The following is a 24,540-nucleotide window of genomic DNA, read 5'->3' as shown; positions in this document are numbered from 1 at the left end:
TCATTACAGTTTTGCTGTCTTGTTATTTTATACAAGATCTTTGTTTGAACCCTGCGCTCATCCACTTTGATTTTGCAACATTTTCCAAAAATGTTTTGTCATGAACTAAATTTTAAAGTCGAGGTCAATTTTTTATTGTTTTTTTAAATTTTCGCAGTTTAGTAAAAATTTAGTTGTTGTATTAGTGGCGTATCTTTTTCTCGTATGTTACTGTAGCGTGTATTGCGCAAATAAAATACGAATACAATAAAAAGTGAAATTCTGTTTATTTAATGTCCTTTTCTTTTGCGCCAAGAAAGAGTTGTGAACATTTTGTTATTATTATAAGTTGATTTAAAAGCTGCTTTTGCGAAAATGGAGGAATTAGGAATAGCAACAAAACCTGTAAGTTATGTTATACCTTCTTAATAAAACCTAATTTCCTATAATGATTTAAGCTATTATTATGAAATAATCCATTTTTTTATCACAATTTTATATGTCTATAATAATTACTTCAAAAAGTATAATTACATAAACACATTATAAACATTAAGAAACATCTATAGGCTATCGTCACGCCAGAATCATCTCGTCCTGGCACTGTTCAATCCATGCTTAGCACGACTGAAATAGACAAGATAGAAGATCTTTATACGAAATACAAGAAGCTGCAAAAACAATTGGAGTTTCTCGGAGTGCAAGAAGAATATATTAAAGGTTTTTGAATATTTAAAACAAATTTTAAAAGTCATAAGGTAGAAGCACTTAAAAAGCAGAAGTTATACACTTTGTGTGTGTACAAAGTACAAACTAGTCGTCAGAGTATGGTGAATGTACGAGCGATTTTGTTAACTTTTGGTTATGCTCACTTTAATTTATTCCATGCACGCTAGTTTAATTCACCAATGAACCAAATCCTAATCAAGTTAAGTAGAATGCTAACGTGGCTTGAAAATGTACATGAATTACCGGTCGATTTTAAATGATTGCACGCCACACGGAAAAATAACTGTTGCAAATCCCAAAGTCAAAAATGTGAGTTTTTACCCCAATGCATGATACCGGTATCATGTGTGGAAACTAGTGTACAATCACTTTTTTTCGGTAGCGATAATTTAATCAAATGCCTCCCAAACTTTCATTTATACTGGTATATTTGAACTTCCATGTTGCCATGTTTTTACTATTCAGAATGCATTATTCCTTAGCTAACAATTAGCAGGGTTTGACCAGCCACTTAAATTAAACCTGTTTCTACTTTTGCTTTGCGTATTATAAGCACACAAAGTTTTACCAAAAAACTAACTATTCATTATAACAGATGAAATGAAGAACTTGAGAAAGGAATATTTGCATGCTCAGGAAGAAGTGAAACGCATACAGAGTATTCCTGTTGTGATTGGTCAATTCTTGGAAGCAGTGGATCAGAACAATGCAATTGTTCTTTCAACAACTGGATCAAATTATTATGTCCGAATATTAAGCACAATTGATAGGTATGATTTTACAATTTTACTTAACTACTTTAGACAATTCCATCTCTAATTTCATATTTTGAAATAATTGGACAAAGCCCAAAAATAAATGGACATTTTTTTTAGAGCCATGTTCCAGCAAGACTACTAATCTATTGTAGTGTAAAAAAACTGTATTGTGTGGCTATAATTGATGTTGTCCTATAAATGAAAAAAGATTCGAAACTCTAGATTTAGAAAAACTAGTCATTATCCTGGAATAACTAATTATTCTGTAATGTGCATTCCTAGTTGTAATACACACAGCCAGTTTTGTACTTCTATTTACAAGATAGCATTATTAGCTTAAACTGAGTTTTTTTTTCTAGAGAACTTTTGAAACCGAACTCTTCAGTGGCTCTTCACAAACATAGTAACGCACTTGTGGATGTCCTCCCTCCTGAAGCAGACAGCAGTATCACTATGCTTTCTGCAGGTATGATGTTACATGCTTTTAACTTTTAAAAATGTGTGTTTTTTTAAATGGCCAAGGCCTGTAACTGATTATTTATAGTGCTTTTATTCTAATCTTTGACCTAAAAAAACATAAGTTTTTTTCAATATGTGAATTTTAAAAGCTGATCCTTTTTAGGGTGAAATAGAATTAATTTGGTACTTGTCTTTTTGAATGATTGAATACATGTAACTTGCTTTCTCCTCGCTGGGCTTGAAAACCACAGTCTTTATGACACCGGTGTTCTGTTTCATACAACCTGAACCTGTGCCAACTTACGAGTTACCACCCAAGTAACTTTGTGGGTGATTTATATTTTGCTTTTCTTTGTTCATTAAAACGCCTACTATTACAGATGAGAAACCTGATGTGTCTTATTCTGATATTGGTGGAATGGACATCCAGAAACAAGAAGTTAAAGAAGCTGTCGAACTTCCGTTGACACATTTCGAGCTTTATAAACAGGTTGATCTTTGTAGCACACTAAACACTTTTCAGTTTTCAATGAGAGTTTTAATTAATATATATTACAATACATACAATCTATATATAGATTTTAGATTTTCAAAACATAAAATCGATATTCTATAAAAGTTCAATATTCTGAAATTTTCTGCAACTCTTCTAAGGGTATTAGCATAATATATATGTTTAGCATATGCAGTACTTTGTGCAAAATTTATATACTCTCAGTGACCCCTTAAATTCGATTTGCAACCCCCAATTTGCGATTTAGCTCTAAAGCATTTTCGTCAACTAGATTGGAATTGACCCTCCTCGTGGAGTCTTGATGTTCGGACCCCCTGGTTGTGGGAAGACAATGTTGGCAAAAGCTGTCGCCCACCATACCACTGCTTCATTTATTCGAGTCGTTGGATCAGAATTCGTGCAGAAATATCTGGGTGAAGGACCAAGGATGGTACGGGATGTATTCAGGTAAGACTGTTCTTCTCTTGAATTTTCTATTCTATGCGGGTCCAGCGGAGTGGCATGACGTATTACGTATTACTCCAATTGATTAAAAGATTAAGAACTTGTGATAGTTTTTATCACTTGTGATAGTTTTTTTCCGACTTGTGATAGTTTTTTTCCGATTAAGTGGCAATTCGGGTTACCCATAAGTGACCACTGGTTGGGACCAATTACAGTTAAGTGTATTGCACTCATGCCGACAATGGTGGCAGCATTGAGTTTTGAACCTGGTATCCTTTGGTCATATGATGAGTGCTTCAACCGTTGAGTATTGTTATTAACAAAACATATTTGGGGCAAAGTGCTAGCAACATATTTACCTAATTTCCAAATCAGGATTAATGATATATAGGCTTAAACTATATTTTATTCATGTCAAATTTATTTTTTTATATTAAATCCAAACTCATACCAACAGACTTGCCAAAGAGAACTCCCCTGCCATTATCTTCATTGATGAAATAGATGCGATCGCCACGAAGCGTTTTGACGCTCAAACTGGTGCAGATCGTGAGGTGCAACGTATCTTGCTGGAACTACTTAACCAGATGGATGGCTTCGATCAAACTGTTAATGTTAAGGTCAGTGAAAAAATAATTGAATAAATTTGATTTACAATATGATATATATATATAGGCATTAAAAGTTTGGTTTTAAAGTTTACTGATTAGTTGTAGTGCAAGAATTTTTAAGGTAGTGGTATCTATGATTTCTGACATTTATTTAAGTTAAATTTAGGTTAAATAGGTGTCATTTATTGAATGTGGGATAGGCATCAAACTATTTTTAAATGAAAGTGGTCAGAGATAGTTAATTGCGAAACGAATTTGTTTTAATATTTACTGATTAATCCAGTGCAAAAAATGAGAAGTGACATATATTTTGGTTAATTTAATTAACAAAGCAATTAAATATATCGCAATCTGGGTTTTTTGCAACTACCAGAATGTCGTTTCTGTAAAAAGTATTTCTCAAGCTTTTGGAATGTAGTTCTAGCGGCTTCAGGCCGAAATTGAGTCTTGATTTTAATAAGTTTCTAATCTTAGTACCTACATATTCATATCTTTTATGTTAAGTTTTAATTAGTTTCCTTGTTTGTAAATGTTTCAGGTTGTTTTTTTATCAGTTTTCAAATGTCCTAGGTTATTATGGCCACCAACCGAGCTGACACGCTCGATCCTGCTCTGCTGCGTCCTGGTCGTCTGGATCGGAAGATTGAATTCCCGCTTCCGGATCGGAGACAGAAGCGTCTCGTCTTCTCCACCATTACTGGGAAGATGAACCTCAGCGATGAAGTGGATTTGGAAGATTGTAAGTACCTTCTCGGAAGCAGGAAGAGAAGATTTTTGAAGAAATTCATAAAGACCAGTTTTTAAACTAGAATTCTAAAAAAAATGGCTTGGAAAAGTTCTACAGAAAAATTTAGACCAGTAGATATGTAAGATAAAAAAATCAGATTTTTTAGATAAAAATACCCAAAAAAGGAGACTAGAAATAATTTTGCAGAGGATTTTAGACCAGTTAGAAATAGTTAGCTGTAGTTTGAGTTTAAATTGTATTCAAGTTGAATTACAGCATTTCAAAATAGTTTGTACTCTGCTTGTGCTTTTCCATTAATATTGGGCTAAGTATTTTAATGTTAGTCTAATACTCATTAGGCCAAGTCTTAATTTTAATGTGTTTTAGTATATCCTATTGGCTATGTACTTTCGTTCAAATTTAACAACAATTTTCTGGACATATTTACAGATGTTGCCAGACCTGACAAAATCACTGGTGCTGATATAAATGCAATTTGCCAAGAAGCAGGCATGCTTGCAGTTCGTGAAAACCGGTATGTCGTTCTTTCCAAAGATTTCGAGAAGGCTTACAAAACACAGATGAAGAAAGACGAGCAAGAAATGGAATTTTACAAATGATTGTTTCGTGATAAATCGATATTGTTTTCGTGGTGTTACGCTATAAATGGTGATATTACTGTTTTCCAGTTTCAGTGCAAAGAGCATTTTTGCTGCTATAAAATAAGACTTAGTCATTTTGTCACACAGTTTGAAGTTCAAATAAATTATCACATTGCAAGCTAATGTAGTTTTTTTGTCAATTTCATGTTGCTTATTTTAAATATAGTAGGGTGGGGGGAGATGAGACACCTTTTTATCCCAATTTCCGTTTCCATTTTATAGTAAACCAAAAACAATCCAAGAAATATAAAACAATATCCTCCCTACTCTCATACACCGTTTTTAATTGTTTAAAACGGAATAAGGATATTGTGTGTCGGACGTGTCCCGTCTTACCCCACCTGCTGTACTATATGTCCAATCTAAAGGGAGTCGTGAGGATACGGTTTTATAATTCTTTAAATGTTTTTTGTTTACTACCAAATGGGCCGAGAAAATGATTTGAAAAGGTGTCCCATCTTCCCCACACAGTACTATGCAACTTCACTGATTGAAATGACTAAATATCTTAAAACAGTTTACATCAGTTGCATCGGTCGTGAAACTAGTATCTGTATCTACTTCTAATAAGAAAGACTGACGCCAATATTTCGAGTAAAGCGTGTATTAATTATTAAATTTACATTTGATTAATGCAATCAAGAAGTTACAGCAAATCGCAGCATATAATTGTCGCCTTCGCACCCACTTAAGACTTAACTTAAGCAGGAACGAATGAGAGATGTATTAGATTGGATATTCTCTCTCTATTTGTGATTTAGGATGATTTTTTGATGATTTGGGGTACGTGAAACTGTAGGAACCTTTGTAAAAAATAGAAAATAAAATAAAAACTGCTTTTAAAACGAGGCAATATAGAGGACTGTTACCCTAAACAATTTGTTCGAGTTCTGTTAATTTTAATTCGTTTTAAATAAATAAATTGAAACTACCTCTCCCGATTAAAACGTACCAATGACGGCCCTATTAATCAATGGTGATGTAAACACGATTGTGACGTAACAATCAACGGAACGTCACAATCGTCAGCAACACTGGCGGTGAAAAAATGCACAGCTAATCAAGAAAGAGCCCTGTACGCAACGAAAGGCCTTTGGAACAGTAACAATATCAACCAAGTAGACGGCGACCAATTACGGCGTAGCGATAATTATTACGGAAAAATACGATAATTGCGCGCGGATGTTATTCTATACAGTAAGGTTGCGAGTTATGTACAACTAATATGGACCGTATGCATCAGTTGCGGTCGTTGCGATTCCTGGGTATGTGACGGTTGAATTGTACAGTTGGAAGCTTGAATAGTCGCTGTCAGTCACGGCTCCGTTGTACATTGCGTATCCATTAACGTCGCCGTTAATTGCTGTACCGACAGTTGGTATGTTGTCGGTGACGTACACCTGCTCAACGTCAGGTTTGACGTCATCGGTGGTGACGTCATCACCCGAGAGCGAATCTAACACGTGACTGGCAGCGATTTCTTTAGCGACATCAAGTGAGGTACACAATTTGGTAGGGGTGAACTGGTTGGGTTTGGCTTGCGCTGATTGGTTGGGGTTGTATGACGTGTCCTGCTGGGATTGGCTGCTGGACAAGCCCGGGATTTCCACCTAAAAATAAAAAAAAATATATATTAAGTTTCTCCTTTTTCGATGTAAATTTACGTCACTGCCTGACTCTGTGGGTAAAAAGACACCCGTGTTATAACGAATGTCGTTTTCAGCCACGCGGGTTCGGAGAAGATCTCGATTACGAATGTAGTAGGGTGGGGAAGATGGGACACCTTTTCACTCTATTTTCCAATTTTATTTGGTAATTAACAAAGAACATTCAATGATTTATAAAACCATATCCTCACGACTCCTATAGACCGTTGTTAATTGTTTAAAATACAATCAGAATATTTGGATATTATGTACTGAATGTGTTTCCCCTTCCCCCACCCTATACTATATTGTTATTAAATTTTCTTGCTGTTATTACCCGGTATAAGAACAGTTGGCGACCATTCTGGCCATCGGCTGAGTGTAGCTTGTAGTCCGGGTTCCCCAGCGACATTTTCATGCAGTACTCCTCCAAAAGCTGCGAGTATAGTTTATCGTTAAACCTAAGGATCAGTAGCTTATCGGGCCCTTGTTATAGTGTGCCCTTATGCAGTATGGTTATTGGCTTTATCTTCGTTTTATCTACGATTTTCTTGCGTTTTTTTTATTTCACCTTGTTTTTTATTTTTTACCATTTTAGCCCCAATTTCTTGTTTTTTTTACCTGTATTGGCGATTTCTGCAGTTGGCTGGGCTTGAGCGATAGTGGGTTGGTAGGGGTGAGCACCATGTCTGGCATTAAGTCGTATTTCTCTGCCTGCACCGGCGGTTGGACCGATACCACCTGTCGATGCAACGTCATATTGTATGTCATGAAGTCATAGGGTATGTTATGACGTCATATGGTATAATATGACATAGTATACTATATTATGACGTCATATGGTATAATATGACATAGTATACTATATTATGACGTCATGTTGTAAATTGTGACATCATATTGTATATTATGACGTCATATAGTACATCATATTGTATATTATGACGTCATATTGTATGTCATGAAGTCATAGGGTATGTTATGACGTCATATGGTATAATATGACATAGTATACTATATTATGACGTCGTGTTGTAAATTGTGACATCATATTGTATATTATGACGTCAAAAAAATGCTCTAGTTACCTGTTGTGGTTGATACCACTGCGGACGTTTGTATTGGCTGTAGTACGTCGTCTGGAAGCTGAAATGACAGTTTTTTTATCAAAAATGATAAAAAATTGAATTAGTTTCATAAAACAGAGAAATCCAAGCAAAGCGAATTACATAAAGATTAGTTTCAATTTTAAACATTTCTGTTCAATTATTATAAATTAGTAACTTTTTTGTTGTTTTTAAATTATGGTTTAGTCTTTTGGTGAAAAATTTACTAAATCTACACGTATTCTAATTTTTTAAAAGTCATCTCGAATTTCGGCGTTGTTCTGTGTATGTGACGTCACAATAATGAACAAAAGCAACTTGTCACAGCCAAGACATTCATAAAAATCAAATTATACATTTCAATGTTTACACTACAAAGGCTAGTATAGCATCTAGTTCAATTAAACAGTTCTCAAATTATTGGCCCAATTAGTTAGACGGTTAGTGCACTTTTTACTTAATTATGACTTCAAAATTATGTGTGTGTCGACTTTTTCTCTTACTTCGTAAGCTCTTCCAAAAATCTAAAAGATACCTTCTGGGGTGTAACTTAACTTGGACAATCTAACCGTTTTTTTGTGTTTTTTTTTCAAAGTTTTCTAAATTATGTGTGTGTGTGTCGACTTTTCTCTTACTTCGTAAGCTCTTCCAAAAATCTAAAAAATACCTTCTGGAAGGTGTAACTAATACTAAAAATGTAAAAATGTAAGCGTTTTTTCTTCAAAGTTTTCTGTTTTTGTGTTTTTTTAAAAAGTTTTCTGTAGTGACAGTCGTGAGAATTAGCAATCACAAGTTAATTGTTACCGCATAATGGTTTGATTGTTGATTGCACACCTGGAGATCACCACCCACTACGGAGACCTCATTTCCGTACCCAACTCTTCCGTTGCCTACTCTGGCTGCCACCCGACTCCCTGCAGCTCTGTTTCGTCCTCTCAGTGAAATGCCCCTGCCCTGGGCCCCAGCAATCCCCGTCGTAGCGCCCGGAATACCAAGAGGGACTCCCGCGGCCCCAATTTGAGTGACCATCCCTGGAACTTGTGGTACCCCACCTCTAAGGGGCGGTACAGCGAATCTCGGAGAAGAAGCGAGGGTCGGGATAGTAGTAGCACCGTACGGGACACCGTAGTAGATAGGTCCTCCTAATAACAAGGCAGTTTGGTTGGATTTAGCTGTGTTTATATGAGTGAATTGTAGTACAATCTTTTATTAGCAGTTTAGCAGTAATAATATGCTTTTAGGTCAGGAAACAGAAACAGGCTATATAGTAGGGTGGGGAAAGATGGGACATATTTAGCACATAATGCCCACATTATCCTGATCGTGTTTTAAACAGTTAACAACGGTCTATGAGAGTCGTCAGAATACGGTTTTATATTTCTTTAATTTTGCTTTGTTTACTACCAAATTGGACGAGGAAACCAAAATGTACGGTAGCCGTTACCGGTGTACAAAAAAAAACATATACCAATAGACCTTTATAGAATGAATAAATGTAACTTTTTTACCCTTGCGAGCAAAAACAGTCCCTGTATAACACGGGTGTTCTGTTTTATTTACACCCCATTCTAGCTTACGAGTTACCACATACCAGTTGTTGTCATTACCTGCGTATGAATAAGCAGCAGATGCAGGATCAAATCGTGGATCATAAGTCGTTGCAACATATCCTGGTATTGTTAGTGGTTCTTGAGTCTCAACAACTCTATTTGCTGCTCTCGTGTATCTGAAAATCAAAACTATATTTCAAACGTACAAAGACACCCAATATTTCCTGATTGTGTTTTAAACGGTTAACAACAGTTTTTTAGGTTTGTGAGGCTACGTTTACATAACATTTTATATGTTTTTTGTTTACTACTAAATGAAACAAATAAAGAATAAACATGTCCCATCTTACCCCACATTACTTGTCCCATCTTACCCCACCCTAATATATAGTATTCCCAATCACCTGACGTATGTTTCACGGTCTACTGGTTTCGCCAAAGTGACTTCCATCGGGGAACCATCCAAAATCTTCCCGTTCAATTGTTTCAAACACTTTATCGCGTTTTCTCGCGTGTTAAAATGAACGAAGCCGTAATCTCGTATCTTCTTCACTCTTTCAATAGATCCAGACGGTACTAGAGCCGAAAACTCCTGTGAAATAATATGAATGAATGTAACTCATTTATACTTGCTTGGCCGGGCAACGGCAGTCGTTATAACACAGTGTTCTGTTTCATACACCTCGTGCCCGCTTACGAATAACCCCATATGTAACTTTGCGTGGACAACTATTGAGACAACCCATAAGGGACCACTGGGTTACAGATTGATCAAGGACAAATACGCCCGCTATGACAGCAGTGTCGAGCCTCGAACTCGAACCCTCCCGACTAAAGCCAAATCTGAACTCGGATATTTTTAAAACACAGTATTACCGCTTCCAATTGCTCTTCGGTCGTATTCAGCATCAGGTTTCTGACGTAGAGGATCTTAACAGTGGCCATTATGTCGTCATCAACTTCGACTTCTGGCTCGGCCCAATCAACAGCGATAGGATGACCCCAGATTTGTGGTCTGGTGTGCATCAACTTTCTGCGGACAATATATTGAATTTAGAACTACACTAAAATATTTTTATATGCCGTAGGGTACAGTTTCGAGGCTCGTCGTTGCTATCATTGTGGGCGTATGTGTCCTTGGGAAAAACACTTGGTTGTATTTGCTCGAACCAAGCAGCCCCTCATGGGTTGTTATAACGAATTTTGTTTCCCCGCTACTCATGTTATACATATAGTAGGGTGGGGGAAGATGGGACACCTTTTCATTCCATTTTCTCATCGCATTTGGTAGTAAACAAAGAACAATCAGAGAATTATTAAACCGTATCCTCACGACTCCCATAGACCGTTGTTAATTTTTTAAAACATGATCAGGTTGTTTAACTAAAGGTGTTCTATCTTTCACACCCTACTATATACATATATACACATACGTACATGGTGGTGTTAAATGTGTATACCTTCTGGCCATTGCAGCCGTATGATGGTCCTGGTATTCCACGAACGCAAATCCTCGATTCTTCTGTTTATCGGCCGCAGATGGGTAAACTATGACGTCACATACCCCCTCGGTCACCTTTTTCATCTCAATTAGAATTTCCTCTTTTTGTTTTGTTTTGGGGATCCCGCCGACAAACAATCTGTATTGTATAAATGTTTATAATGGATTCAAATCGTACAGATTAGGTTAAGCCAAAAATTTGGGAACATCACGTGAAACAAGGAAATTTAAACTGCTCCAGCTAAAATTTAAATTACAAAAAAAATTATCAATAGGTTTATTGTAAGCTGTATTTTGGGCACAAGTGTTAAGGGGCAACTCTGTCGTAAATGCAAAGTCCTGACATGTCTTTCCGTGAAACACAACTCATAAAAAGCAGAATATATCTATAAAGCCATCAACTATAGCAGTGTGGAGAAAAATGGGACATCTTTTTTATTCTCTTTTTTTCGGGCTATTTGGTATTAAACTAAGAACATTATAGAATTATAAAGCCGTACCCATACAACTCCCATAGACCGTTGTTAATTGTTAAAAACATGATCGGGATATTTAGATATTGTCTGCGAAAGATGTCCCGTCTTCTCCCACCCCACTATACGTTAAGTAATGTGCCCATAAATAAAAGGTTTGGCAGTCATAAGCCTTTTGGATCATTTGTATGCGTGTGTGTACACAGTTTGGTAGACATAAGCAGTCATTTGCCATTTGCACCATTTCTTGTTTTAAACTGACCTGCAATTATCCACGCTCTTGCATACCCCGAGTAATCTCCCCTTTCGAATTTCGAAGTTGTTCAGATCCTTTAGCGCTGCACGGGCCTCACTAGCGGCGCAATACTTCACAAAAGCAAACCCCCGGTTGTTGCCATTAAAGTCCATCATTAAACGCAACTCATAAATCCTGGAAAATAAAAGTTCAAGCACCTTTGAAATATATACGTGACAAGGGTTTATAACTTGTTCCAATATGAACCAAAGGTCGTTTTGGATCTAGAATTGCTCATGTAAAAGTGATTTACGGCCTCCCGTTATGGCTTCGGCAACGTTTACACGCTATTTGATTAAATTTGTTTTACATCTTTATATGTCGTGCAAGCCTGGGCTGGACTACACCAGCGCTATATATTTGGAAGCCTCGTTAACCATTTACTATTACAGCACTAAACTAAAGGGCAAACAAAGGCAAGATTTTTACAGCCGTGTTTCTCATGCTTGTTCGCCAAGAAACGAGTGATAAATATGTTTGCATGGGCCCTGCAGCAAATGGTCGCATGCGAAGATATGTTTTTGCAGTCTCATTATCCAAGTTAAATATTTGTTTTCTAATAATTCCTGATAAATCCGCGTTCGCTCGTGTGAACTACTCAGCAATAACCTAATCTACTTAGAAAACACTCGTAAATTCGCCGCAACGCGAGTGTGTCAATAACACATTAAAATAAACTGTTTCGCGCTGTAATTTATGCAATAATTAAAGACCGTGTAAATTTTAGGAATTTGCCATTTCAGTCTCGGTATACATTTTACTTGTCCATCTGTGAATTTGTAGCCTTTATTGTTATTATTACATCTTTGCGACTCTGACTACTTGTAAAAAAATGTGTAGCGAATAGGTTTATAGCTTTTATGAAAAAAAATAACGAAAATCAAAACTGCCATTCGTGTTTTGACAAAACCAGCTCTATGTGTCCACCTACCGACCACATTTTTCCAAAACAGGAACAAGTTCGTCTTCATATAGGTCACGTGGTAACTTTCCAACAAACACCTCGCATCCTTTCCCGGGGATGACGTCATTCCAGTGGGGAGGTGGCCCGCCATATTTTCGTTGTCCATTTTCCTAAAAACGTAAAACATCTGAATGATAATATAGTTTTTGAATGAATTAATGTTACTTGCTTTGTCATAGCGTGGCGAAAAACTTCAGTCGTTTTAGCACGGATATTGTGTTTCATACATTTAGTGTTTTATGCACCTTTTACATAAACTTGCGGTATATTACCATTTCTACACTTGTAAAACATATAGTAGGGTGGGGGAAGATGGGACACCTTTAACAAAGAATATCCAAACATCCTAATCGTGTTTTAAACATTTGACAACGGTCTATGGAAGTCGCGATGATACGGTTTTATACCTCTTGAATTTTTTGTTTACTACTAAATGGGACAAGAAAAAAGAATGAGAAGGTGTCCCGTCTTCCCCCAGCCTACTATATGTTTGAACGTAAAACCATACAGTCCAAGCCTACAAGAAATTTGCGCCGACTGATTAAATAGCTGCTCGCTCTATATAGGTCACATCAGTAAATATTTATTGTACCAATGCTGCCAGCTTAGTTATAAGACCATTTCTTATAATTATACACTCAAGACTATTTTTAAAACGATACCCCAAAATTATAAAACTTTATAATTTTTTTTAAGTATAGACTATTTTTACACTCTAGTAAGATTGGTTGAATAGTATAGAAATACAGAATTTGAGAAGCTTTCGATTAAGCTTATATTATATTTACACATATGGCATTTGTTATTTGTCTATAACCATAGATGTACGTGTTAATACTCTCAATACATGAGTTCATAAATATATAGTTCCTGGGTGGGGAAGATGGGACATCTTTTCATTCTATTGTGTGATCCTATTTGGTAGTAAACCAAGAACATTTCACCCACATAGACCGTTGTTAATTGTTTAAAACATGGGATATTTGGATGTTATGTGCTAAAGGTGTCCCGTATTCCCCACTCTACTATATGTTGAGGTACAGCTTTAACATTATAATGAATATTTTTTAAAATCAAACCCGCAGCATACATATTCGACAGGTATAAATATTTATTTAGGAATGACAATTTTTCGTTCAATCTTATAACTTATAAACCTCAAACACCTAAGCCATGTTTTTTGACCAAAAATCCTACTAATTTATCCGTTCAATCACAATAACGCGCTCAGATTAGTATAAAGTTACCACATTACAATATAATGTTCCACATTTCCTAATTATGTTTTAAACAATTAACAAATGGCGGTGACGCCGTTATATAATTCAGTAAAATAATTTGCTTACTACCAAACAGGACGATAAAAAAGAATGAAAACATTTCCCGTCTTACCCCAACCTACTATATTAAAAATCACCGGTTAAAATCGTGACTTTTAAACCGATGATAAAATAACTCCCAGTAAGTTACAAACACAAATTTAAAATTAGTTTTAAGTAGTTTTTACCTGTTTAATCGTGTACCCAGTCTTTTGGCATAGTGCATGTAGCGCTGCTTCCTTGGCTGGGTTATTGCATAGAGGTTCCGGGTTCGAAGACTCGCTTACGGATTGTTGATTATTGGCTATCATTCTTGTGTTAGCGAAGTCAGGAAGATTTAAGTTTGGCGTCCCGAGATGTAATAATGGTGTCACGGACGTCCGGTTTGGAATTAAAAGATAATCTGAAAAGAGAAAGTAAAATTTGGCGACCGTTTTCGTGCGTTTTACTTTCGTTTTAGCGTCACCTTTAAAAAAACATTGTTTATAAATACAGTTGGGTGGAGAAAGATGGGACACCTTTTCATTCTATTTCCCGTCCCATTTGGTAGTAAGCAAAAAAACATTCAAAAGTTATAAAACCATATCCTCATGACTCCCAAAGACCGTTGTTAATTGTTTAAAACACGTTCAGAATATTTGGGTATTATGTGCTAAAGGTGTCCCATCTACCCCCATAGTACTATATAATGATATATCAAGTTAAAAATTTTTGACCAAAATCTTACCGTTTGCTGATAGTGGCTTCATTAGATACAATAATTCACACGATTATATAACAATTAACTGAAATTACAGCACGCAGTAAAATCCCTACCAAAAATTTTACATAGTCGAGTACAGCTTCTGTATAGTGCGGCAAGACGATTAAAACTGACTCTAAGTGATCTTATTTTGTTCAATATTAACTGGGTATATGGGATTCTAAAGGCCGTTCATGTAGAGAAGCCGGCGCACAGCAAACATCGTATGTAAATAACGTACCTACAGAACCGTTATATATAAGACTAGGTTGCTGTCCTATGTTTGCTTTTGCTTTGTGACGTCTATTTGCATGAATAGGCGGTAATTGTTCGTTCATACTGGTGCGTTCAATATATGTCGCAATGCATCACATAAAGAAGGTCAAAAATTGTATAGCGATTTCTAGATTTCGCTTTGTAAGTATGACTAGACTATCTCGCAAAATAATGACTTAGTAGTCTTATTATAACACCTGGCGTTACAAGAACTCGTACAGCTACTGTCGTTGATTTTTAAGCTACAAAAACACATTTAAACTAGTGCAAACCGAAACAGTTACAAAATTCTCCCTTACCTTGTTTTCGTGGTTCTTCGATCGCAGGTAAATTACGTGTGAGCTAGATTATGGCATTGCTCAGTCATGGGGCAGGCTAATAAGTAACCAGTATTTTACGGGGAACAACATTTTGTTTGCCGAAGATAAGCGGCCCCTGCCACCAGTAAGACAAGTTACTTATTAGACAGCTGAATTCACAACTGTTGGTGAAATAGAGTATGGGAATGGTTACTTGAGGAATTTGCTTTGTGGACTCTTCTGTTGATTAGGAAATAATCGACGGTTGAGCTGCCGGAGGCCGAAAACATAGACCTAGGCTCTACTTCCACCTGGCGGTTAAAAACTCAACAGCCTTCAGGCGCTTGTGAGGTTTGACCCACAACTGCCCAGCTGGCTAAAGAGAGACTGTACAGTGTACACCATGTAGAAAATGAATGAATTACTATAGCACATAATATAAACTATTTCCACGCAAAGAAATAGCGATAAGTATCTGTGACGAAATTAACGTTGTATAGAATTAATTATAATTTGCCAAAAGGTACCCTTTAAAGGTTTCATGAGAACTATTACCTCTGATTTGCAGTCCCGGCGTCACTAGCTGAAATTGCACGAAATAGTAGGGTGGTGGAAGAAGGGACACCTTTAACATATAATATTTAAAAAGCGTATTTTAAACAATTAACAACTGTCTATTGGAGTCGTATGGGTACGGTGTTATAACTCTTTGAATGTTCTTTGTGTTCTACCAAATAGTGTTAGAAAATTAACGAAACAGTGTCCCATTTCCCCCACCTTACTGTATAAGTTCTCAATGCATTTTTTTTGCAAGATGTCGCGAATAAAATTCACCCAAACCATTAATTGCAATATTAAACGTGCACATTTTATTAAGATTTCAGAGGTGCCATTTTTCAAACTAGTTTAAGATTATGGTCAACGGTCTATATATAGTATACCCTTAAGGCTACTTTACAAAAGTACCTTAATTTCTGGAGACGTCGCAGCGCTAGTATAGGAAAAAAGGTAAATTGTACTATATAAGAGAGCAGAACATTTATCTAAATCACTTAGCGGTAATCGCCGTTTATGAGACACCTATAGCTATTTTCACCATGCTACAAGTAAAAGCAGTCCTGCTTGCAGCTATAGTATCATGTGTAAGTATATGAAATATATGGTAGTGTGGGGGAGATGAAAAGGTGTCCCATTTTCCCCCATCTTCCTGTATCTATAAATATATATATTAGTGCATAGTTGTAAGAATACAAAAAAGGATAGTCTAATACTCTGCAAGAGTTTGCAGAAATTTGAGCTTTAGTAATTTTTTTATAAAATATTTAGCTTAACATCGTGCTAGCGCGAAACAGCTCAAATCCTGATGGTTATGACGTCACAGTAGTGCGCCTAAGGGGGAAATAGAATCGCCGATTTCATTTACGTTTCCGTTGAAACGAATATTTCGGTTTTCCAGATACTGGCCCGGAGTATCAACGCTACTATGACGTCACAAGGCTCAAATATGAGTCACTATGTTCCGGAGAATGTTCCTGAAGTGATACGTCTTGTTCCGAGTATACTGCTTATAAGGGCACAGGTAAAACAAACCTATTTAAAGCACTTTGTCAAAAAGTCTAAGTTTTCCCATTTAAATCTAACTTTTCCCATTCATCACAACTTAATTTAACAATTTTCTAAATTCCCCTTCTAAAAAACTTTTTTTCCTATTTAAAGGGGAATTCAAAATCCGGCGTCATGACTATAACACGTGAAGAAGCAGATACCGTGGTTGAAATTCCGAGAAATAGTTCGATAAGGAAGTTTTATAACAACAACTGGTCGGCGTTCAGCTGTTGTCGGTAATTTGACTTTTTTTCTGCATTGAAAATATTTAATTATTCAATGTTATACAGTAGGGTGGGGTAAGATGGGACACGTTTTCAATCTATTTTATTGTCCCACTCGTTAGTAAACAAATATATTATTTTTAGTTTTAAATAACCGTAGCCCCGCGACTCAAAAAAAACATTGTTAATTAATTAAAACACGGTCGTGAAATATGGGATTTAAGTGCTAGAAATATTCCATCTTACCCCACAGTACTTAAAACATTATTACGTCACAGACGATCAACTGGGACAATGGGGAGAACTCGAATTTACAGTTATTACCTCATAGTCGATACACGAACTTGTTATAGGAACTATTGTCCAGGTATGATGTATATTATGTTCGTTGTTGGTGTAATAAGTAGGATATGATTGCGCATTCGGTTAGTGCGCAGTTGTACTACCGAGCATTACCACGTGTGCGCAATTAACCTTATGCGCAAATAGACCAAGTGCGCAATCGTACACGAATCGAGTATTAAAATACATGTTTCAAAACATAGGAAACTTAAACTATTTTTACCGAAATAGCAGAAAAATATTATTTCTTAATTTATTAGAGTGATAGAATGTTTTAAAAAATGTATTTGTCAATAATTTTTATTTTTTTAAGTAGTTTAGGAATAATTTTAGTTTTATATGCATATATATTCCACACAGACACATGCAACGATGACTTTCCCAGTTGCCATTCGTTTCGGTACAACTTCAATGCTTGTAATTCGCCAAGATATTACGGGTAAAAACACCTTGTGTGACGTTATAATATAAATTATGACGACACTTTGTTATTAGGTTCATGACCTTACACTGTCCAATGACGTGCCAGCGTTGTCGGCCAATTGTAACAACAACAACAACAACGACAACGGCTACAACAACAACAACAACAACCGTTCCTCTGACGTCACTAACACAACCTTGTATGACGTCACACTCTGTATTATGACGTAGCATAATTTATTCCATATTTTTCTACAGCTGTGGTTCGAGTTAACACCTATTTTACGGACACGGTTTACCCCTATTATTACACGTACACTACGTCACAATCGCCACCGAGTTACCCATGGAAGCGGGTTTCATTTAGCAACTTGCCTGGGGAGGTCTCATCTTTTTACCTACACTCACAGTATGTAAACATGTATATAGTAAAGAGGGTGAAGACGGGACACATTTAGAACATATATCCAAACATTCTGATCGTGTTTTAAACAATTACAATGGTCTGTGGGAGTCGTGAGGATATGGATTTATGTTACTTTGAATGTTCTTTGTTTACTACCAAATGGGACGAGAAAATAGAATGAAAACGTGTCCCAACTTCTTCCACCCTACTATATAGTAGAGAGGGGGGAAATGGAAGATGGGACACCTTTTCATTCTATTTTCTCGTCCCATTTGGTAGTAAACAAAGAACATTCAAAGTAACATAAATCCATATCCTCACGACTCCCACAGACCATTGTAATTGTTTAAAACACGATCATGATGTTTGGGTATTATGTTCAAAAGGTGTCCCATCTTACCCCACAGTAATATATATATGTAAAATTGGACAAAAACTACACGTATTAATAATTTGTTTCAGGCCTACTCCACCGTTCAACGTACCCATCTACTTTTGCTTTCAAAATATTGCAGTCAACTATCATTCTAATATCCGGGTAATGAAAATAACTGATCAACCTTGCTCCAGAGGTACAAGCATATATTTAAACTTGCCATTTTGACGTCATAATTAACGCTGTGACGCCATTTAGGTTGGTTTTTCGATTTTCTCTTATATGGCTCGCTGATTCAAACTCCAAATTCTGTCTTCCTATTGGTCAGCACAAGAGATTATCAACCAATAGGATCACGAGTTCACCGAACTGCCAGTTGCTGTGGTTACCAACGTGACGTCAATTACTTTTACGGATCAAGTAAGAATATACATGAATGAATGTAACTTGTTTATCCTCGCGTGAATAAATGAATGAATGAATGAATGAATGTAACCTAATTTATCCGCCGGAAAACGACATTCGTTATATCATGGGTGTTCTGTTTCACACACCTCGTGCCAGCTTACGAGTTACCATGTATGTTACTTTTAAGTGATTATTTTTTGTAATTTTTCATTTTTTATGCGTGGCTTATAATTTGGACAGCCCATTAGCGACCACTGGGTTGGAGCAATTGCCGTTAAGTGTCTTGCCCAAGAACACGTATACGCCCACAATGGTGAAATCACTTTGTTAGACAAAAAAATAGTACGACATAGTAGTCCAAACTGGCTTAACTTCCAGCCTATTTAAATTCCGCTGCAAACAATTAAAATTTGTCAGCTAAAGGGTTTTACCACCATTGTACATAACCAATACCTGTGCTGTACCAAATTTTCAACATTTTCTAACTTGATGTCGCTTTACTTTATCTACAGCTAATAACGCCGTCCAAGTCACTATTCCGCCAACTGTATACACCGTATTTCCCCAACCCATTACCACTACTACGACACAAATCCCATTTACGACACAAACTTACCTACCAACGGTGACGTCATCAGTTCTGACGTCAGAGCAGCAAGCTTGCTTGGACCATCACAACTTTTACCGGTATTTATGAAGTTATTAACATTTGCAAAAGTTAAACCATGGTGTGGGGTCTAAAGGGTGGGGGAGGAAAGGACACATTTAGCACGTAATATCCAAATATCCTGATCATGTTTTGAACAAACGACAACGGTCCATGGGATACGTTAGGATACAGTTTTATTATTTTTTGAATGTTTTATAATTTTTTTGAATGGTTGGTTTACTACCAATACGGAGCGAGAAAATAGAATGAAAAGGTGTTCCATTCCCCCCACCCCACTATATGGATTTTTATTTGTTCGATATTTTCGATATGACCGACAGCTTAGATAACGCATAAGAGACCACTGGGTTGGAGCAATTGCTGTTAAGTGTCTTACTCATATGGGAAGTTATTTTCGTAACTCCATAAATACTGAAGGCCACCGCCATAAATACTCAATAAATACTGAACACCACTTTTACGACAGAGCACTACACAACGCCAGACCCCTGCAGTGGGACAACGATCTATTTGTAACTGCTCAAAGGTGGGCAAGGTATCTAATAGGAGTGGCCGCGGAGAATCCTTTACGTCCAACTTCTGGCCAAACGACATCAAATTGGCCACATTCAGACGTGAGTGGATTTGTGTTTAGTAGGTTGGGGTAAAATGGGACATGTATTTTGTTTGGTTTTATCGTTTTATTTGGTAGTAAACCAAGAATATTTAAATTATTGGTAGTCTTATCCTATAGGTTGGGGTAACATAGGACATGATTTTTTCTCATATATAGTAGGGTGGGGAAGACAGGACATCTTTAGCACAAAATATCTAAATATCCTGATCGTGTTTAAACAATTAACAACAGTCTTATGTGTGTCGCCAGGATACGGTTCTATAATTTTTCAAATATTGTTTATTTACCACCAAATGGGACGAGAAATTAGAATAAAAAGTTGTCCCATCTTGCCCTACCCTGCTTTGTCGTTTTTTTTTTAGTAAAGAAACAATGTTAAAATAAGTGCTAACAGTATAAGTCTTACCCTTGTATTTATAAAACACCATACTGAAAAGAAATCAGCTTTTATTCCTAATTTTTTACTCGCCAATTTTTGGCTACTCGTTTATTTGTCATTGGTTCTGAGAAATACAATAATTCGTTTAGAAAGGAACACAGTACCGACAGGTCGGAGTCGGTGAGAACATAGCATGGGATATGTCTATTACTAGAAGACCTATACAAGAATCCATTCTTCGTTGGTACCTAGAAATATTTGACTACGACCGAACTAACCCGCTATCTAGAGACCGAACCAGACCAACAGGTAAATCCATAGTAATTTAGAACATTTTTTAACGTTCAATTTAGTAAAATAATATTGACACATTAATATACAGTGGGGTGGGGAGGTGGGATACCTTTAGCACATAATATTGATATATTCGGATCGTGTTTTAAACAATTAACAACGGTCTGTGGGAGTCGTGAGGATACGGTTTTATATTTCATTAAATTTTCTTTTTTCTATTACCAAATGCGGCAAGAAAATAAAATAAAAAGGTGTCCTAGCTTCCCTAACCCTACCATAACTGTGTTCTTAATCTAAAAAACGTTGGTAACTGTTAAAAACACAGTTCGGAAATATGGGTTATTATGTGCCAACGGTATCCATCTTACCCCAAAGTAAAATATCGATTTCTGATACATAAAATTTCAGGTCATTTTTCTCAAATGCTGTGGAGAGCAACCACAAAAGTTGCATGTGCTACTGCCTATCGTACAGTGTACAGACACGGGACAAGTTACATAGCATCTTATAACATTGCTCATTACTATCCTCTGGGAAACATTTACTATCCAGGAAATAGCAGACCCTACGCCGCATTTGAAAGTAACGTAGGACCGCTGATAGCAGGTAAACTATATTATAAATAGCAAGTAATCTTAAACGTATTGCATTTTTAAGATTTGTAACTGGTCCTATATAGTAGATTGGGTAAAGATGGGGCACCTTTAGCACATAATATCCAAGTATTGTGATCGTGTTTTAAACAATTAACAACGATCTATGGGAGTCGTGAGGATACAGTTTTATAATTCTTTGAATGTTCTTTCTACTACCAAATGGGACGAGAAAATAAAATGAGAAGGTGTCCCATCTTCTCTCATCATACTATACATGTGTGATGCATTTTAATATGGTAGGGTAAGATAGAGGATGTTTTCATCCTTATATTTGGTGGTAAATAAGAACTATTTACAGGATTATAACCGTAGCCCACCACTCCAAAGTAGTTTTGTTAATGTTTAAACAAGATCAAGAGATTTGAGATTTAGATGTTAACGTTATCCAACTTATCCCGCATTACTCTAAACAAAGTTCACAGAATCGTATTTAAATCTTGCTAGAGCTGGTATAATTATTAATCTGATAGTAGTCATATTTACACACCGTTTATTAGTTTCCGCCAAAATGATAACCAAGCGGTCTCCACGCCTCAAAATTTACTCACCGTTTATTAAAATTTCGACCAAAATAATACCCAAGTGGTTTCCGCGCCTTAAACATGCACACCGTCCACACCTTGGAAATTTCCAAGTTTGAATTTATTTAATAACTATCCTGTGTTTATGCGTAATAAGGTACGAAGAATGATTAAATTGATTAGTTTAATGATAATTAACCTAACATATAGTTAGGTGAGGAAAAATAGGACACCTTATCATTTTATTTTCTCGTCACATTTGGTAGTAAACAAGAAACATTCAACGAATTATAAAACTGTTTTCTCACGACTTCCGTAGACTGTTGTTAATTGTTTAAAACACGATCAGGACATTTGGATATTATGTTCTAAAAGTGTCCCATTTTCCCCTACAGTACTATATAATTTGTCTTTGTCTCTTCAAAGACAAAGAGCGTCAGTTTTGGAAAGACTATTAGTTTAAAACATGACATTTAAACACAAGTATTTAGACATATATTGATAATTTAAAACAACATCCTTGACTTTTTACACAGGAGCTTGTCGGAGTCCAGATTACTGCGCACGTGACAGTGGATGTGTCGGATTTTCGGCTTCATCGAGCTGTGTATGTTCGGGTGGATACTTCGGAGGACTCGGGTAAGCCAATAACAATAGTTGTAAAATGCAAATCATTTGTAAGGACTTGTAACTATTAGTCTTAATATATGTTTGGTTAATGCTTTGAAAGTGTTTTGTATATATTCTGCCTCTGTTTTAGGATCATTTTTGCTCATGTTGTGTCCAAGTTTTGGTTCATGTTTTGTCCAAGTTTTGTTCATATTTTGTCAGTGTTTTGTATTTATTCGACTACTGTTTTAAGATAATTTTTGCTCATGGTTTTGCCCATATATTTTTCCATGTTTTGTTCATATTTTGTCTAATTTTTAGTTCATGTTTTGCCCACGTTGAAGTCCATGTTTTGCCCATATTTTGTATATATTCTGTCAATGTTTTAAGTTCGTGCTATGTCCATGGTTTGTATATATTCTGCCCATATTTTTTTCCATGTTTTGTTCATATTTTGTCCAATTTTTGGTTCATGTTTTGCCCATGTTTTGTATATATTCTGTTAGGTTTTATTTCTATATTTTGTTCATATTTTGTCTAAATTTTGGTTCGTGTTATGCTCACGTTGTATCCAGATTTTATGTCCATGTTTTATTCAAGTTTTAAACGAAATACATGGGCAAAATGTGGTTAATTTTCAAAACTGATATCACTGTGGTCATAATTTTTTTCTATGGGTTTATTAATTGCAATTTCCCAATCAAATACTCTATAATCTTTACCATATTATATTTAAAATACCATAATTGCATTACAGCGGTAACCCTCAGTGTTCTGGGCAAGGGGGCTGCGCTGTCAAATGCGCCCCGCCCACCCAAGGCAGAACCCTACCATACAACTGGGTCTCGGAGTGCCGCGGGGAAAGTATGTGTCGCTGCTCGTACCAAGTTGTTAACAATCGTTATGGTGCAATTTGCGAATAATAAGCGAAGAAATCGGTTGCACCTAATCGTGGAGTTCAATAAACGAAATATACGTCCTAATAGGGTTGAGTTGTATTGTTTTTTTTTTCAGAAGTTTTTTTCATGTTTTTTAATGTCGTTTTTACATTATGTAGGTTTTATATACAGTAGGGTAGGAAAGATGGGAGACATTTAGCACGTAGTATCCAAATGTCTTGGTCGTGTTTTAAACAATTAACAACGGTCTATGAGGAAGATGGGAAACCTTTAGCACATAATGTCTAAATATTCTGATCGTGTTTTAATCAATTACCATAGGTCTATCGGGTCGTATAAGGGTACGGTTTTATATGTTTTTTTAATATTCTTTGTTCACTACCGAATTGGACGAAAAATTATAATAAAAAGGTGTCTCATCTCCCCCCACCCTAATATATTTGTCTCAGGCATTTTCTCCGAAGATGGCATTTCCCAAACTATAGGGTTCAGAGATTTTGTTCCAGACTCACAATTCTCACCTTCCATTTCACGGACACCACTACTGTTCTAAGCATTTTTTCTCAGATATTCTGTCCCGAATGATCTAACAATTAAATAGAATATTATTTAAATAAGCCAATAATGGCGTTTTAAATATCATTCAAACATATAGATAATGGGGGAATATGGGACATTTTTTATCCTATTTCTTGTCCCATTTAGTAGTAAACAAAAAAACTCAAAAATTTATAATACCACATCCTCACGACTTCCATAGACTGTTGTTAATTGATTAAAACACGATCGGGGTATTTGGATATTGACACTTTTTCACAATATTTCTCGTCCCATTTGATAGTAAACAAAAAAAATTAAAAATTTATAATACCACACCCTCACGACTCCCACAGGCCGTTGTTAATTGATTAAAACACGATTAGGATATTTAGATATCGACACCCTTTCATCCTATTTCTCGTCCCATGTGATAGTAAACAAAAAAAACCTAAAAATTATAAAACCGTATCCTCACAACTTCCATGGATCGTTGTTAATTGTTTAAAACACGATTAGGA

At 36.1% G+C, this 24,540-nt stretch overlaps 3 protein-coding genes across 6 annotated transcripts; 2 read left to right on the top strand and 1 right to left on the bottom strand.

The window, feature by feature from the left end:
- Positions 1-226: 226 nt before the first annotated feature.
- On the top strand, positions 227-5,006 carry LOC149727079 (26S proteasome regulatory subunit 6B). The gene is made up of 9 exons (XM_089890013.1): positions 227-384; positions 549-699; positions 1,304-1,478; positions 1,826-1,932; positions 2,306-2,415; positions 2,711-2,886; positions 3,341-3,503; positions 4,065-4,233; positions 4,672-5,006. Exons 1-9 carry the CDS (start codon positions 355-357, stop codon positions 4,839-4,841), a joined length of 1,251 nt encoding a protein of 416 aa, XP_089746139.1. The 5' UTR covers positions 227-354; the 3' UTR covers positions 4,842-5,006.
- Positions 5,007-5,471: 465 nt separating this feature from the next.
- On the bottom strand, positions 5,472-15,209 carry LOC149727078 (APOBEC1 complementation factor-like). Of its 4 annotated transcripts, none has more exons than XM_089890003.1 (13): positions 15,055-15,209; positions 13,926-14,140; positions 12,386-12,528; positions 11,422-11,589; positions 10,646-10,825; positions 10,062-10,218; positions 9,590-9,777; positions 9,243-9,361; positions 8,510-8,777; positions 7,618-7,675; positions 7,151-7,270; positions 6,867-6,965; positions 5,472-6,493 (listed from the first exon to the last, which is right to left on the bottom strand). In XM_089890003.1, the coding sequence occupies exons 2-13, from the start codon at positions 14,046-14,048 to the stop codon at positions 6,104-6,106; spliced, it is 2,013 nt and encodes a 670-aa protein (XP_089746129.1). In that variant the 5' UTR covers positions 14,049-14,140; positions 15,055-15,209; the 3' UTR covers positions 5,472-6,103. The 4 variants fall into 4 exon arrangements, with proteins under 4 accessions (XP_089746129.1, XP_089746130.1, XP_089746131.1 ...); XM_089890004.1 differs by lacking the exon at positions 15,055-15,209 and adding an exon at positions 14,465-14,681 and having other exon boundaries at positions 8,440-8,777; XM_089890005.1 differs by lacking the exon at positions 15,055-15,209 and adding an exon at positions 14,465-14,681 and having other exon boundaries at positions 8,470-8,777.
- An 828-nt stretch (positions 15,210-16,037) lies between these two features.
- On the top strand, positions 16,038-23,566 carry LOC149727077 (uncharacterized). Its single transcript, XM_089890006.1, has 15 exons — positions 16,038-16,196; positions 16,511-16,633; positions 16,771-16,895; positions 17,162-17,250; positions 17,586-17,664; positions 17,721-17,848; positions 17,907-18,057; positions 18,517-18,626; positions 18,689-18,850; positions 19,351-19,525; positions 19,975-20,122; positions 20,653-20,812; positions 21,206-21,403; positions 22,511-22,613; positions 23,341-23,566. The coding sequence occupies exons 1-15, from the start codon at positions 16,152-16,154 to the stop codon at positions 23,504-23,506; spliced, it is 1,962 nt and encodes a 653-aa protein (XP_089746132.1). The 5' UTR covers positions 16,038-16,151; the 3' UTR covers positions 23,507-23,566.
- The last annotated feature ends 974 nt before the right edge of the window (positions 23,567-24,540 follow it).

The sequence above is a fragment of the Ciona robusta genome, chromosome 12, assembly GCF_009617815.1.
Source record: "Ciona robusta chromosome 12, ASM961781v2".
NCBI classification, from domain to species: Eukaryota; Metazoa; Chordata; class Ascidiacea; order Phlebobranchia; family Cionidae; genus Ciona; species Ciona robusta.
Note: the sequence above shows the minus strand (reverse complement) of the source record. Positions and strands in the feature narration are given on the sequence as shown.